The 14,836-nt window shown below is 51.2% G+C and overlaps 1 protein-coding gene and 1 long non-coding RNA gene across 7 annotated transcripts in view; both read right to left on the bottom strand.

Moving 5' to 3' along the window:
• Nucleotides 1–2,856: 2,856 nt before the first annotated feature.
• LOC121022959 (uncharacterized) lies at nt 2,857–4,028 on the bottom strand. Its single transcript, XR_005787191.1, has 2 exons — nt 3,867–4,028; nt 2,857–3,522 (listed from the first exon to the last, which is right to left on the bottom strand). It is a non-coding gene; the product is annotated as an uncharacterized LOC121022959 (long non-coding RNA).
• A 6,406-nt stretch (nt 4,029–10,434) lies between these two features.
• ACTR3B (actin related protein 3B) overlaps nt 10,435–14,836 on the bottom strand; it is a 94,069-nt gene continuing 89,667 nt past the window's right edge. For all 6 annotated transcript variants that reach the window (XM_040464533.1, XM_040464532.1, XM_040464534.1 and 3 more), the window contains 3 exons: nt 12,762–12,887; nt 11,773–11,856; nt 10,435–11,293 (listed from right to left, as the gene is read on the bottom strand). In XM_040464533.1, coding sequence (XP_040320467.1) covers nt 11,198–11,293; nt 11,773–11,856; nt 12,762–12,887 — 306 coding nt within the window. In that variant the 3' untranslated portion in view covers nt 10,435–11,197. The remainder of the gene's footprint in view (nt 11,294–11,772; nt 11,857–12,761; nt 12,888–14,836) is intronic.

Below are 14,836 nucleotides of genomic sequence, written 5' to 3'. Positions count from 1 at the left end.
TCGGGACGGGAAAGCTAAAGCCCATTTCCCAGCTGGCCTTGCGGTGGGGACCAGGGTCCATCCGGGCAGGAGTCCGCGGTGGGCAAGGCTCACACCAGGAAATCTGGCCCCGGGCAGCTCTCGGATGGCAGCTGTGGGTTTTGGCCCGAGCGCCACGTGGGGGAGGGGGCCGGGCGTTTCCGGCTGGATCCCTGACCCTGCTCCCGGCAAGCACGTCCCCGGCTGTCCTGGGATTGCGAAGCCACCTAACACTTGCTCTTTTAAAAAGCTGACTTGGAACCCCCGATACGCGGGAAAGCGGCGCTCGGAATGCTGGGTCTTGTATGCAAATCTCTGCCCAGCTCCTTCAGGAACTCCACGCTAAACCTTTCTGCAGTTGGATCTTACTTAAACCTGAAAGTATCGACAGCAGAAGAAAGCCTCGGGGCAGGTATTTCTTAAAACCCCCTTCCAGCCTCGCTCTGTTGAATGGACTTTGTGTTTTCAGTGTATTCTATCTGTGGCCAACCAAAAGTTAGAAATGATCGGCTCTGGAGGCCAACCTCAGCGTGTACCAATGCACTGTGGCACAACTCCAACGTGAATTAATTAACAGAAGGCTCTCTGGGGATAAAAAGACAACCTTGTGGAAGTAAAAGGTCCGTAAATGTTGTCTGAATTGATCGATGTTTGCACAAACTCTTGCCTGAAATCTGTGGACACAGTTGTCGAAATCCTGTCCTTGCTTTGTTTTATGGAGACAAGTCTCCCCTTGTAAATGACAGCCACGTTCCATGACCACGGGGTGCACTGCCAATGCCATTTTTGTATACTCATTTTCACGGAGTTTTTCAAATTCTGCACTTTCTGACTCGTCTGATACAACTGCAGGTTTCTGCCGGGTAACCGACTTGTACTTGACCAAAAGGAAAATGAACTTGAGTGAAGAACCGGTTGGGTCCATCCATCGCCGGGAGTGGCTCCATGCCCGATGCGGCCTCTGCCCCTCAGTTCAACGCCATCGACTGGTCCATAAGCTGCGTGGTCTGCCCTCCCCTTTAATCTCCACCCTGGCTGAGAATGATTCTAGCGGACTCTTAACCACAGAAAACACAGTGATGGTTACCAGAGGGGAGGTGGGGAGGGGGGGTAGAAACGGGAGACGGGGATTGGGTGATGAGCACAGGGTGCTATAGAGAGGTGTTGAATCACCCTAATATACACCCAGAACTAATATTACACTGTATGTTAACTAACTGGAATTTAGATAAAAACTTGAAAAAAAAGATGCTGATTCCAGAGAACAGGGACTATGTGCCATCCACCTCTCCAGAGGCCACGGGAATTTGCCCATCATGAACAAACACTAAATATGTTGTCCTAAATGAATGATTCCAGAAAGAGTCACCCGCAGGCGGTGATAATTTGCATTTGACAAAAAAGGAAGCCGTGACATGCCTCCTGGCCCCCTGCATCAAAAGCAAATCCTGACAGGGGCGCCTGGGTGGCTCAGTCGGTTAAGCATCTGACTTCGGCTAAGCTCATGATCTCGTGGTGTGCGAGTTTGAGCCCCGCGTCAGGCTCTGTGCTGACAGCTCAGAGCCTGGAGCCTGCTTCGGATTCTGTGTCTCCCTCTCTCTCTGACTCTCCCCTGCTCATGCTGTCTCTCCCTGTCTCAAAAATAAAATAAACATTAAAAAAAAAAAAAAAAAGCAAATCCTGAGAGAAGCGAAGTCATTGCTGAGGGCTGACATCGCCCCTGATGTGTGCGTACCAAGGTCTAAGTCCAGCTAGGGGCAAAAGGAAACCCAGGATGTGTGTGGGAAGTGAAGAGACAACCGTTTGCCAGTTATATTTGCACATAGGGGCCGCTCACAGAGGCAGTGGCTTCATTTAGCTTAAAAATCAGGGGCGCCTGGAGCCTGTTTCCGATTCTGTGTCTCCCTCTCTCAGCCCCTCCCCCACTCACACCCTGTCTCTCTCTCAAAAAGTAAACATTTTTTAAATGTCTTAAAAACTTTTTAACATAAATATAAAAAGTAAATAAAAATCATGGGACACCTGGGTGGCTCAGTCGGTTAAGCGTCCGACTTCGGCTCAGGTCATGATCTCGTGGTCCGTGAGTTCGAGCCCCACGTCGGGCTCTGTGCTGGCAGCTCAGAGCCCGTAGCCTGCTTCCGATTCTGTGTCTCCCTCAGTGTCTGTGCCTCCCCCTCTCACACTCTGTCTCTCTCAAAAATAAATAAAACATTAAAAAAAAAAAAAAGAATATTCCCCAAAGCACAGAACTTATAGAACACTGGGCGTTCTCACTTGAAACAAAAGATGAATCGACATAGCATCACATCATTTTTATTTTTATCCTACTCATCAAAAGGGGTTGTTTTCACTAAAAACTAGAAATTAGACATCACAGCGATGACCACACCGTCAACTGCCACGCGGATAACACTGTAGGAATCACCGGGCCCCCCCCCCAAATCCCTTCCCTTTGGGGCATTTTGTTTATATTTGAAATTCCAGTAAATGAAAATTGTGCCCTTAAGGAACAAATGTCTGCCTAAATGCGGTCTGAGGAGAGTAACAGACTGAACATCTGCGTTACCTCGGATGAGTATGAGCCTAAGAAATGAGCGACCACGAAAAGAAACACGAGACAGCCATCTGTCCGTCTTTCTGCAAAGCACCAAAATAGCCGCTGGAACTTAATGTCCCTCACTTACCACCAGTGACCACCGGAAGCACCATTAGGAGTTCTCTTCAGCTCACGATACAAGTAATATTCCGAAGAAAAAAGTTTTTAAGTTTTTTAACTTTATTTATTTTGAGAGTGAGACAGAGCGGGGGAGGGGAAGAGAGACTTTTTTTTTTTTTTTTCCTAAACAAAGTCCTTTTTAGAAACCTCATCTTCTCTCTCACAGAACAGTCTACCAGGGGCGGAAACACAGGCGTCCCTCCACCGACACCCCCTCGTGAAGGCAGCTCTTCCGGGGGGACCCCAAGTTCCCCGGTGGTCTAGTGGTTAGGATTTGGTGCTCCCTCTCTCCCGGGGGGACCCCACATAGACGGGTGTCCCCAGCTCTGGCCTCCGGAGCCTGGGGCCGAGAGCCATCACCCCTGTAGGCTTCCCAAGTGATTAAGAGCTCTCGGCCCTTGAGTAAAGAGACACCCTGCACCTTCGCACGAGCTTCCCGAACATGTCTGGCCCTGGAACTTGCTCCTTCCTCTGCTGCACCGAACACGCTCAGAAGCAATCGTTTCCTAGCACACCATGCACGGCTCACTGCGAGCAGCACTGCGTAAGTCGCTGGTCTCCTCCAGGGGTCGCGGGTGGGATTCCCGTGTGGCCCAGCACGCCTGCCACTGTCCCACGCACAGACAGGCAGCGCAGGTCCTCAAGGGGACGAGGTCATCTCTGGCATCGGGGTGCGAACACCAAGCCCCTTTCCTGCTCTGTTCAACCCGGCCACGAGCATTCACTTCTGGGCAGGAACTGAGTAGACAGAATTCCAGGATTCACAGCTGGAGGCTTTCCAGAACCATCTATGGTGAACAGAGGAGTTTAAGATTTCAAGAGAAAACTATACGCTTAAAAACGGATAGCCTTTTGTGTGAATGTATCAGTGACTTTCTTTTTTTTTTTTTTTTAAGGAAAAGCAAAAAACAAAAACCCTGAAAAACCGTTGTCGGTTGTGGTTATTAAGCCCTATCAATATTGTTACCCCACGTCATGAAGCGAATTTCCTAAGGTTGGTCACCGCAAGATCAGGCACCCACGCTTAACCGCGTTGTGAATGTACCTTTTCAGGACGCTGGCACCCAAATTCATTACACAGGTCACCACGCGGGATTGGGTGACCACGCTATGTTCCAGGGCACGCTCCCACCTGGAAACAAGGCTGTCCGTTGAGTCTGCACGCAAGAGCTTGTCGGCCCTTTTAGAAGTTAATGATCTGGGGGCGCCTGGGTGGCTCAGTCGATTAAGCGTCCAACTTTAGCTCAGGTCTTGATCTCCCGGTTTGTGAGTTCAAGCCCCGCGTCGGGCCCTGTGCTGATGGCTCAGAGCCTGGAGCCTGTTTCAGATTCTGTGTCTCCCGCTCTCTGACCCTCCCCCGTTCATGCTCTGTCTCTCTCTGTCTCAAAAATAAATAAACAAATAAATAAATAAATAAATAATAAAGAATCTTAAAAAAAGACTTAATTAAAAAAAGTTACTCAACAGTCAACCAGGACCACGAGCCGCGTATTTCTAGAAAGTTTATAATGCTGTTAATCTTTGCCATTAGGGGACATTTAAGTTGTACGTCCTACTGCAATAACATTCTTAAACTCTAATTCTGAGAGCTGTAATTATATCACGCAATGATGTTTCGATTACCTATAAAGTTTAATTTACTGCGGACATAAGACCTAATGAATACATGTGAAAACCTACTAATTTCGTTCAAGAAAATGGCTACATAATCAGAAATGCAAGCACATAGACTAGCCCAGCTGAGATGGGAAACATCAGTGGAAAATATCACTTAGTCGTTTGTACTTTTACAGCTCACTACTTATTTCCCTAGATGGCTTATTTCTAATTATTATGAGGAGTACCGTACACCATGCTGTTATCCTAAATTCTTTGACAGTTCTCAAGTATCATTGGTAACGGGCAAATCACAGTCGCTCTTTTTCTGCAAAAGAAATAAAGCACCGTGCTAGGAATGCAAAAGACCATTTTTTTTTTAATTTTTTTATTTATTTTTGGGACAGAGAGAGACAGAGCATGAACGGGGGAGGGGCAGAGAGAGAGGGAGACACAGAATCGGAAACAGGCTCCAGGCTCTGAGCCATCAGCCCAGAGCCCGACGCGGGGCTCGAACTCACGGACTGCGAGATCGGGACCTGGCTGAAGTCGGACGCTTAACCGACTGCGCCACCCAGGCGCCCCTAGACCGACTATTTCTAAATACAGCGAGAGAAATTATCTTTCAGTTTTTACGCTGAAAACTGCATCCTAAATTTCAAAAAGTCTATTCCCTACCTTCATCCAGAGATCATAGTTTCCGATTGTTCTGATTTCTGATTCCTCTCTGACACACCTCATCGACTTTGCCCGCTGTTTTACAGAGTAAGACATCAGACTCTGACCTTCATGCATACGTTAGCCAGCTCCAGACCAGCGTTCACGTCCAGCCGACTTCACCTCTCCTGTTCCAGGTTCGCTCAGTGACTCCAGAAAAGCTACAGCTCTGGGCACGACCTCCCAGGCGTGTCTGTGCGAATCTCATCATCCCTCTTCACTTGCTTAAGGGCTTTATTCTTAAGAGAAAGACCTGTGCTCGCTTCGGCAGCACATATATTGAAATATGTTAAGAGAAAGAGCAAAACTCTCACCCCAGCCCCATCCTGGACACCCTTACGTCCCCCCTGCCTTCCACACCAGGCGTTAGTGCTGCACTGAAAACTGCCCTTGTGACTTGTTCCCGGACCCCTTCTCACCATGGCTCACAGGCCCCTAGACAATGTGCAGTCACAAAATGGGGACCTTAGCGGAGCACCCGGAACCCAGCAACCATCAACAGATGATGGCTTTTCCCGGTTTAAAAACACCTTGAGGGGGCGTCTGGGTGGCTCAGTCGGTTAAGTGTCCGACTTCAGCTCAGGTCATGGTCTCGTGGTTCATGAGTTCAAGCCCCTTGTCAGACTCCTCACTTAACAGTGCAGAGCCTACTTGGGATTCTCTCTCTCCCTCTCTGCCCCTCCCCTGCTTGCTCTCTCTCTCTTTCAAAATAAACATATAAACTTAAAAAACATAAAAACTTGAGGCACAAAGGATGGGCCACACAAAGAGAGGGTGCTGCGGTTTCTATAGCCGGCAGCCTGAAGGGGCCCCCTGGAGTTGTGAGAGAGCAACCCCACACTCTCGTGTCACTTCCTTCACACGACAGTGTCCCCCACGGCCGTCTCTCACTTCTCCTCTTTCCAGCAAGCATCTCTTCTGGGATGTTCCGCACCGCAGGGCGCCCCAACGGGCTCCTGGCTGCGTTGCCATTGGCTCACAGCTCATGGAGGCAGAGAGGGAGGTGAGCATGTCCCAAGTGGCCCAGCCACCAGCCAGGCGCCGTGCCAGGGCGTGAACTGGGGATCTCAGACGACCTGCTCTCCACCTTACTCTCAGCCCCGCTGCACTACGATGAGCAAATGACACAAAGGGCACCTCGCCGAAACACTCCATCATCTGGTGTCACTGCCGAGCGCACACCAGAAGCACGAAGAAAGATCACTCAAGGCCAAAGGGTATCTGGTGGGAAACTACTCAGAATACATCTGCAGTAAGTGTTAAGGTGGCCAAGAGGGAATTAAATGGAGCTCTGATCAACTGTGACAGCTGATCTGACCCCTTAATACTAAAAATACAGCCAGGACATGTCATTTCTATTTTGACACCATAAACCCCTTAGGTTTTTAATTATTAATTTTTTCATAATTTAAAGTTATATTCATTTTTACCAATTAAAAAGTTCTGAAGTTTTCAGTAGCAAATACCATTAAACTAATATATATTTGTGCATACACACGTAATTAGAAATCATCCATGGCACCTCCCGCCAAGCTAAAAAAAGGGTAAAAGTCAACCAGGGAATAAATAGCCGCTTACTTTTGAGACGTAACACAGGGCAGAAGGAACTAACATCTTAACATTAGAAAAATCTTCCATGATACCAATATCAAGCTATAGTTTCTTTTCTCCTTTTAAAAAGATTTATTTCCATCTGACCGTGTGAAACTGACGTAATCGCCAATTAGAGCCCCACACAATTATTTTGCCAATCAATTTACATTTCTCCTTAACAAGCCTGACAGCTACTTTTAAACAAAACGTTATGAAATATTCTCCAATTAAGTAAAGAATTATTTAACAGATAAATATTCTTAATGGGGCTCTCTCGTGGTTGTAAATGAGCTGTGCACCTGATTAAACCTCACAAGCTTGTCTGCACTAGTGTAATTTTTACAAATGAGATAGAATGGAGGGATCGTAAAGAATGAATTAATCACGAAACGATCAGGAGTTCGGTCACACAAGAGCTCGTTATTCACATTGGTTAAGTTGGAGAAGGAACTATTACTACCGTACAATATACGGAGGTCTTCAAGATCTGTGCGGGGCAATTTCCTCCACTGGACCCTTGTCAATTCCAGTGCAGGCGGTAACCACCGTTCAGGGAAGCCCACCTTCTGAGACATGTGACAACATGACATACCCACCTTCCGGCACACGGCACATCTACCAGAGTCTCTGTCCGGAACGAGATTTTCTATCGTTACAAGTCCTAAGGTCAAGGGGGGCCTGGATGGCTCAGTAGGTCAAGCGTCCGACTCTTGGTTTTGGCTCAGGTCATGATTTCACGGTTCATGACTTCCGGCCCCGTGTCGGGCTCTGTACGGACAGTGCAGAGCCTGCTTGGGATTCTCTCTCCCTCTCTCTCTCTCTCTGCCCCTCCCCTGCTCTCTGTCTCTCTCAAAATAGATGAATTAAATGAAATCAAAGGGAAAAAAAAAAAGAAGTCTTAAGGTAATGAGAGTGAATGTCCCAGACGCTCGAAAACCAGCTTTCATATAAGATCACCCAAGCACAGAACACTTGTCAGTGCAGAGCACGCACAGCCTGGAAAAACCAGGGAGGGAGTCTCCGTGTGAACGGGAATTTATCTCAAAAGGTACTGGGCACATACCGTGTGCCAGGCGTTGGAAGGTCCCCAGGGGTACAAAGATCAGTCCCCTATTTTCAAGGACCTCAGTCCAGGGAGGGCCACAGGGCATCACTGGAGCATGGAGAGGCTGGCCCGACGGGGGAAGAGGCTTCGTCCAGAGGGGATGCCGGAGCCCTCCGAAGGAAGGGAGCCCTTCTGGGGGTTGCTCACTCCAGGGCGCCCACACCTGCCACCGTGACCACCCAGGGACAGCCAGTCTCAGTGCATTCACCTGAGGCATGCCTGTGGAACAAGCATAACCCAAACCAAAGATGTCCTCGTGCTGGTTATGAAAGAGCGGCTCAGAGCACAGAGCTGGGCAGGGGGACAGCAGCAGTGCAGGCAGCGATGGCTTTTGTATGGATGTTAAAGTGATTCGATTGTATCAGCAGTGCGATGCTAAGAAGAGGCCAGGTGACGTTTAGATCCTACAACTCTACACGGAGATCTTTTTTAAAAAATATCTTCTTGGGGCGCCTGGGTGGCTCAGTCGGTTAAGCGGCCGACTTCGGCTCAGGTCATGATCTCATGGTCCGTGGGTTCAAGTCCCGCTCCGGGCTCTGTGCTGACAGCTCAGAGCCTGGAGCCTGTTTCAGATTCTGTGTCTCCCTCTCTCTGTAACCCTCCCCCGTTCATGCTCTGTCTCTGTCTCAAAAATAAATAAACGTTAAAAAAAAAAAATATCTTCTTACTGAAAGGCCATTGAATGCATGAACCGAAAATTCCCTTCCCCCACCAAAACTCTTTTTTAATACAATTGTGACGAGTAGGGCTCTCAGGACACAATAACTGCTTTAAATTTTTTTAATTTTTTTTAAAATTTATGACTGAGAGAGCATGAGCATGGAAGGGGCAGACAGAGGGGGAGACACAGAATCCGAAGCAGGCTCCAGGCTCTGACCTGTCAGCACAGAGCCCGACGTGGGGCTCGACCTCACAAACTGCAAGATCATGACCTGAGCTGAATTCAGACGCTTAACCGACGGAGCCACCCAGACGCCCCTACGATAATTGCTTTATGAACAGAATAACAATGGCTAAAACTTATTGAACACTTACTTTGGCCCATTATGGCTCTAAGTGCTCAAACTCTTTTACTTGCCTTGTGAAATACAACAAAGTCCACGCACATGATGAAACAGTATTAGCGGGGCGCCTGGGTGGCTCCATCGATTGGGCGTCGGGCTTCAGCTCAGGTCGTGATCTCACAGTCCGTGAGTTTGAGCCCCGCGTCGGGCTCTGTGCTCACAGCTCGGAGCCTGGAGCCTGCTTCGGATTCTGTGTGTGTCTCTCTCTCTGCCCCTCCCCCATCCATGCTCTGTCTCTGTCTCAAAAATAAACAAACATTAAAAAAAAAAAAAAAAAGAAACATGAGCAAAACGTTACGGACAAAAATGAAAATAATGCAACATCAAAACATGCTATAAATCCTGTGTCAGTAGCTTCCTAGAACACATTCCATACCAAGGGATGTGGATGAGAGGGGGAATGTTTTCTAGCTCCGGCGGCTGTTTCCAAACTCTTTTTATTCCAGCATCTCATGAAGTCACTGCGCAGGCTCACGCCATCGGGTTGGACCCCCGCTCCCCCGGCTGGTCGCGGTTCTCCTCCTTTTACAAGAATCAGGAAAGCACACTTTACATCAGTCATGCCTTCTCTGCTTCCTACCTGCTGGTAAGCACGCACTGAATTCTTTTCAGCCACGGTTTCCTATCTGGAAAATGGGGAGCTGTTGTTAAGATTAAGGAAGGTCACACACGGTCCCCGCTTAGCAAAGTTCCACGTGGAAGGACTTGTGGCGCTCCTGCTGCCACATGTCGGACGCATGGGTGTGCGTGAAGGCAGACAGAGCGGCCCGGGACTCAGTGCGATAGAGTGGCCGGAGAAACCACAGGAAACCAGAAGAGACCGGTGGTCCTGAGACGCAGCAGGCCCCAGAGGGAAAGCAGAGAAGCTGTTTGTTTGGACAAAGTAAGAACTGAGTGGTCTGAAAGGCCCCAGTGAGGAGACGAGGGTCTGGGGTCACTGACAATTAATCAGGAACCAGGCAGGGACGGTCTCCGGCCATACCACCCTGAACGCGCCCGATCTCGTCCGATCTCGGAAGCTAAGCAGGGTCGGGCCTGGTTAGTACTTGGATGGGAGGAACCAGGCAGGGACGGCCTCGGGCAGAGGAAACTCAGATTTCACCACGCTGGGAACTTACTGCTGTTCTCGACCTCGTTTCTAAACTTAAATAATAAAACTAAATGTTTCTTTATGAAGGCTAAGTTTCAGAGAATAAAACCTACTTCGTGACTTAGAAGAAGTACCGTAAGGGTGTCACACGGAACGTATTACATGAAGAACGGGGCAACGCTACATCTCTTACTTTTGCCAAGTACCTTTTAAGCCAGCAACCTACTCAGCAAACGTCAGAGCAACCACTCAAAGCTCAGCGGTGAGTCCTGGGTTCCAAGGAAGGGATGCTGGAAATCCGCAGAAGCACCCTCCCCGCCCCGCATCCAGAGCCCCTCACGTGAGCATCCGGAGCGCCGCTGGTGACGGAGTGGCCACTGATGGCAGGCGGTCCCCGTCATTTTGGGAAACGTCCTTCCGCGGACTTGGTACCCATCACCAAATCCTCCGGTGATGGGAGACAAACCGCAACACCCTTTGGAACAAGCATGAGCCCAAAGGGGAAACGGAAAGACCAGCACAGCACGACAGGAAATCTGTATAAAGAGTCTAACCACTTTTATTACAACGGTGCACGGTAGCATTTCATCCAACACTCCAACGGCAAACCAGCGTCTTCTATAAAACAGTTCCAGAAAGGTCAAACAGGAAAATGAAGAGATACATTATCTGTAATGATTCTCGTACAACAGCGTTTAGTGTTGAAACTTCATGTGACGCCAATAAAGCGTGATCGTTTTCTAGCAAACATGTGGCAAAAAAGTTTGCTGCTTTGTTTTGTTTGCCTACAGACACATCAGAACATGCCTCACAAGTAGAAACGTTTTTACAGCAACTCCAAGACACCAAAATCTATTCGTGCTTAGGCTCGGCCAGTTGTACCAAATACCAGGAAATACAAAATAATAGGAAATATAAACATCAATTTGTATTTCAAGTTTATAACGTTTTATTTACAAAAATAGGCCGGGAGGAAAAGGGGGTGCAGCCCCATATCCTTTCCCGCGGGGACCAGTTTGCGCCATCTTCTGGGGGGATTTCCTCACCATTTTTAAAGTCGCAGGTGAATTCCTTCAGAATTCTCCGCGGACTAGAAGCTCGGAGGCGGGGAGGCGGGGAGGGCGCGGGGAGGGAGGGCGGCCGTCGGACGGCGGGCACACGGGGGGCGTGCACGGAACCGCCTCATGCATTCGGCGACGCAAGCACGCTTCTCCACATCGACACTGGACGCCAGTATGTACAGGAGCTGCGGTCTCAGCCCGGCGCCGCGTGACCGGAAGACGCCGTCGACGCGAACACTAGGACATGACTCCGAAGACGGGGTTGTGGCGGCAGATGCTGGGGCCATACTCCTCGTAGTCCTTCTTGGTGTGGCACACCTGAAAGAACTCGGGCTAGGGGAGGCAGCGGTTAGGAGCGGTACAGACACCTTCCGGAAAGAAACAGGACTAGTAAACCGTCACGCAAAGGAGACCCCGGTGGTGAGGTTCTCGCCCTCTGAGGCCCGACTACGGACGGAGGTCACTTCGGCTCTTGAACGTGTTCACCCTCCGCTCGAACCAACCGCGGGCCACCCTACACTGGCGACTCACTGGCTCGTCACAGAGTGAGGAGGAGAGTAAAAACTACTTGGGGCAGTCATGGGAATCGAGGTTATTTGGGGATCCCGCTTACCCACACTGTCTGCAAGCCCTAATTAGGAAGGATTAGCCGTGCGATGGACGCTACCATTAAGACGGTTCTTATACGTCACAGAATTAAAAGTGCAACTGTTGAGAGCCACGCACTATTTAACCTTCACAGGGCAACGTGCATCCCAACTCGACAGAGAACGCAGAAATGAAAACAGACAACAATCTAGAAAAGGACTTACAGTTGAGGCCAGCATCGAGCCTCCAAACCACACCGCATAGCGCTGCATATGATGCGTTATCACCTGCACCTCCACAGGCTTAGGCTGCGAAAGAGAGTAAGGGACGTTGAGTCGCCAGGGCGGTCGACTGGTCACCCAGCAACCGCTCAGCAGGCAAGAGGACAGCTCCGCCCTGAGTGCTGACCGTCGAGGGGCCTCCTCCCAGCTGACAGCTCGAGGCCCATCCCCGATGTTCTAGTGCCTCAGTGGTGGCATCGGCCACGCACAGCCTCTGACAGGAAGGGTCTCGGCCAAACGCACCCAGCCCCCAGCCCCCAGCCCCCAGCCCCCAGCGGGGATGGTGCAGAGAACAAAGCGCCCACATCAAGGAAGGGTTATCTTTCACAAAACTAAAGGCGTTTGAAACAGTAAGAAATCCAAGCAACTAACCCAGTTGATTTTTTTTTTACTAAACAAATTAGATGTTTCAGCATCACAGAACTAATGCCAAGCGTCCCGAAAACACCGTGAGAGATCTGCCACCAGTCACTCCACCAGGCCAGAGGGTGTGCATTTGGTCCCGTCTACACCGAGGCCCTGCCCTGCCCGGAAGCCCAGGGAAACTCAGCAGCTCGTCGACGATTACCTTCGGGTAACACACCGAGACTCCCCGCTAAGGGTGCTTACTTTAGTTTCGTGAGAACACCTCCAAAAAAACATAAAAGACCCTCGCTGTCAACTGGTCCCAACCCCGTAGATCCTGGTCATCACAGAGAAAGCGCCGGCAGGGGTGGGTCACGAAGTGGTTGGTGCCACCCCAGTAGGGACACCAGCCTTAACGACACTCTTGAGAGGAGTTCGGCAGCAGCGACCCTCGAGTGTGATCTCACGGTGCGGCTGGGGAAGGGACTTGAACCCTGGTGCGGGCTCCCCAGCCAGCCAGCCGGCTCCTCGGGCTCTGTGGGAGGGGGCACAGCCAGGCATGCTCGGGGCCCGGAGATGCCTCCTACCTTGATCCGGCCACCGCTGAGCTCTTCGCTGAGTCTCAGCCTGGCATCGACCACTCGTTTTAAATCTCTCTGCAGTCGACGTCCGAAGTCCCTGAACATTGTGGAGCCTCCTGAGAGAACGACGTTCTAGAAGACACAAAGCAGAGGGTTTCCTTTGATGAAATCACCCGCCCACACTGTTCCGTAACCCGCTTCGCTGCTTCTGTGAGTAACACCCTTCGACCTATCTAAGAAGGTAAGAACCGAAGCAGAGCCCGTGCTATCCCACAGCGTACATTCGTGGCGTTTGGCTCCTGTGTCACAAACTCCTTCTCTCCGCACTTTCCCTTAATCATAACCAAGCAAAGCCATAAAGCAATTCTGCTCCACAAGCTCCCTCGACAACGAGAGAGCTTCACAAGGACCAAGAGGCTCAAACAATCTATAAACCCCCACACTGACTTGCTAGAATAATCTAAAGCCAAATTAACACTGGATCTTTAGCTATCTTGCCTTAATAATTACTGGGGTGGGGGAGTCTTTCGATTAATACTTGAAGCTTCCTGGAAGGGTGAGGCTGGGGAGAAAGGGTTCCCTAGGGGATCATGCGGAGAAATGACACCCTGCTGCCCACTTCCCCCCATCACTCTCAGATGCCCCTAAGGGGCCAGACAGAAGCCTGTGTGGGAGGGGGAGGGAGCGGGAGGGTAGGGGAGGGTAGGGGAGGGTAGGGGGAGGGAGGGGGAGGGTGGGGAGGGAGGGGAGCTGTATTAAATCTCTTATTGGATGTTGATGAAAGACAAATACTGTGTTCTTTCGGGACACAGGATATTTACGACAATGAAGCAAGCATCAGGACAGCCTGACAACTTTTTTACAGAAAGTATCACTTGAGAAAACTGTGTGCAAGAAAATAAAGTAATCCTTTCCGGAGCCAGAAGCCCCGCTTCAAGACCATCTGGCGAAACTAAACATTAGACCTAACCCCGCTCTCCCCGAACGCCCTGAGTAACTGCAGGAACCCCCCACCCCCACCCAAGTCCTGTCTGAACGTAAATCCCTCACCACACGGAACAGAACGGGGAAGCAGACCTTCCTGTCGCCGGTGACCCGGGTTACAGGTGAGCTGACATGACGGTAGAACACGCCCTTCCTGACACCTGCCGTCCTCGTGCTGAACAGAGAGACCGCCCCTTCTCGCCAACGCCCACAACAGCCACCGGCACCCGCTTAGCCTCGGGGAGAGACACACAGGTGAGCTCAGAGACTGGAGGAAAAGGAGCAGGTGCACGAGAGGCCACCAGTGATCCTGTCCCCTTCCTGGGGATGTACGCCATCTCCACCCGAGAGTCCGCAGAGGGAAATGCCGCCTTCGCGACCTGTCCGCGGACTGCCCACCACCCCAACGCGGCCTGGGGTGGCCGGGCTGGACAGACTGCCAGAGGGGGGGTCTCTGAGCAGGCTGTGGCCGGGGGGAGGAGCGTCGGTAAGCAGCCAGCAGTCGAGCTAACGTTTCCATCACCGTCAGAAGTCTCCGTCCGGCCCACTGACACCGGCCGATTGGGGCTGGCGAGGCCGGGAACCGGGGCTGACTCTGGGCTGAGACGCCCACGGCCTCCCTGGGGGGAGAAGCGCCGTGCAGCCCAGAGCCCTGAGCAACCGCGGGGCTGCCCCCCGCCCTGCGGCGGCCCCTTTCTGCTGAAAGGAAAGCAACGCTGCGCACTGCAGACCCCGGGGGGAGCCCCCTCGGCCAGAGTCTGCAAATACACACCAGACACAAGGAACCGGAAGGCCTTCTGCCGCCAGTAGCACCCCTCACGGCCGGTCCTCACCTGTGCGCTTCAGTGTTCCCCGAGCGCTGTGGCACGGTCCCCAGGGAGCCCAGACCGCGGCCTCTTCCGCCTCGACGGACGCCCCCGCGAGAACCTCTTCGGGGCGTCCCTGCCCACACACAGAGAACCTTCTTGGGGCGCCCCTGCCCACGTGGTGAACCTTCTGGGGGCCTCCCTGCCCACGTGGTGAACCTTCTAGGGGCCTCCCTGCCCACACACAGAGAAATTCTAGGGGCGCCCCTGCCCACACACAGAGAACCTTCT

The sequence above is a fragment of the Herpailurus yagouaroundi genome, unplaced genomic scaffold (assembly GCF_014898765.1).
Source record: "Herpailurus yagouaroundi ecotype Mexico unplaced genomic scaffold, PumYag 483, whole genome shotgun sequence".
Classification (NCBI taxonomy): domain Eukaryota; kingdom Metazoa; phylum Chordata; class Mammalia; order Carnivora; family Felidae; genus Herpailurus; species Herpailurus yagouaroundi.
This window is presented reverse-complemented; position numbering and strand designations above follow the sequence as displayed.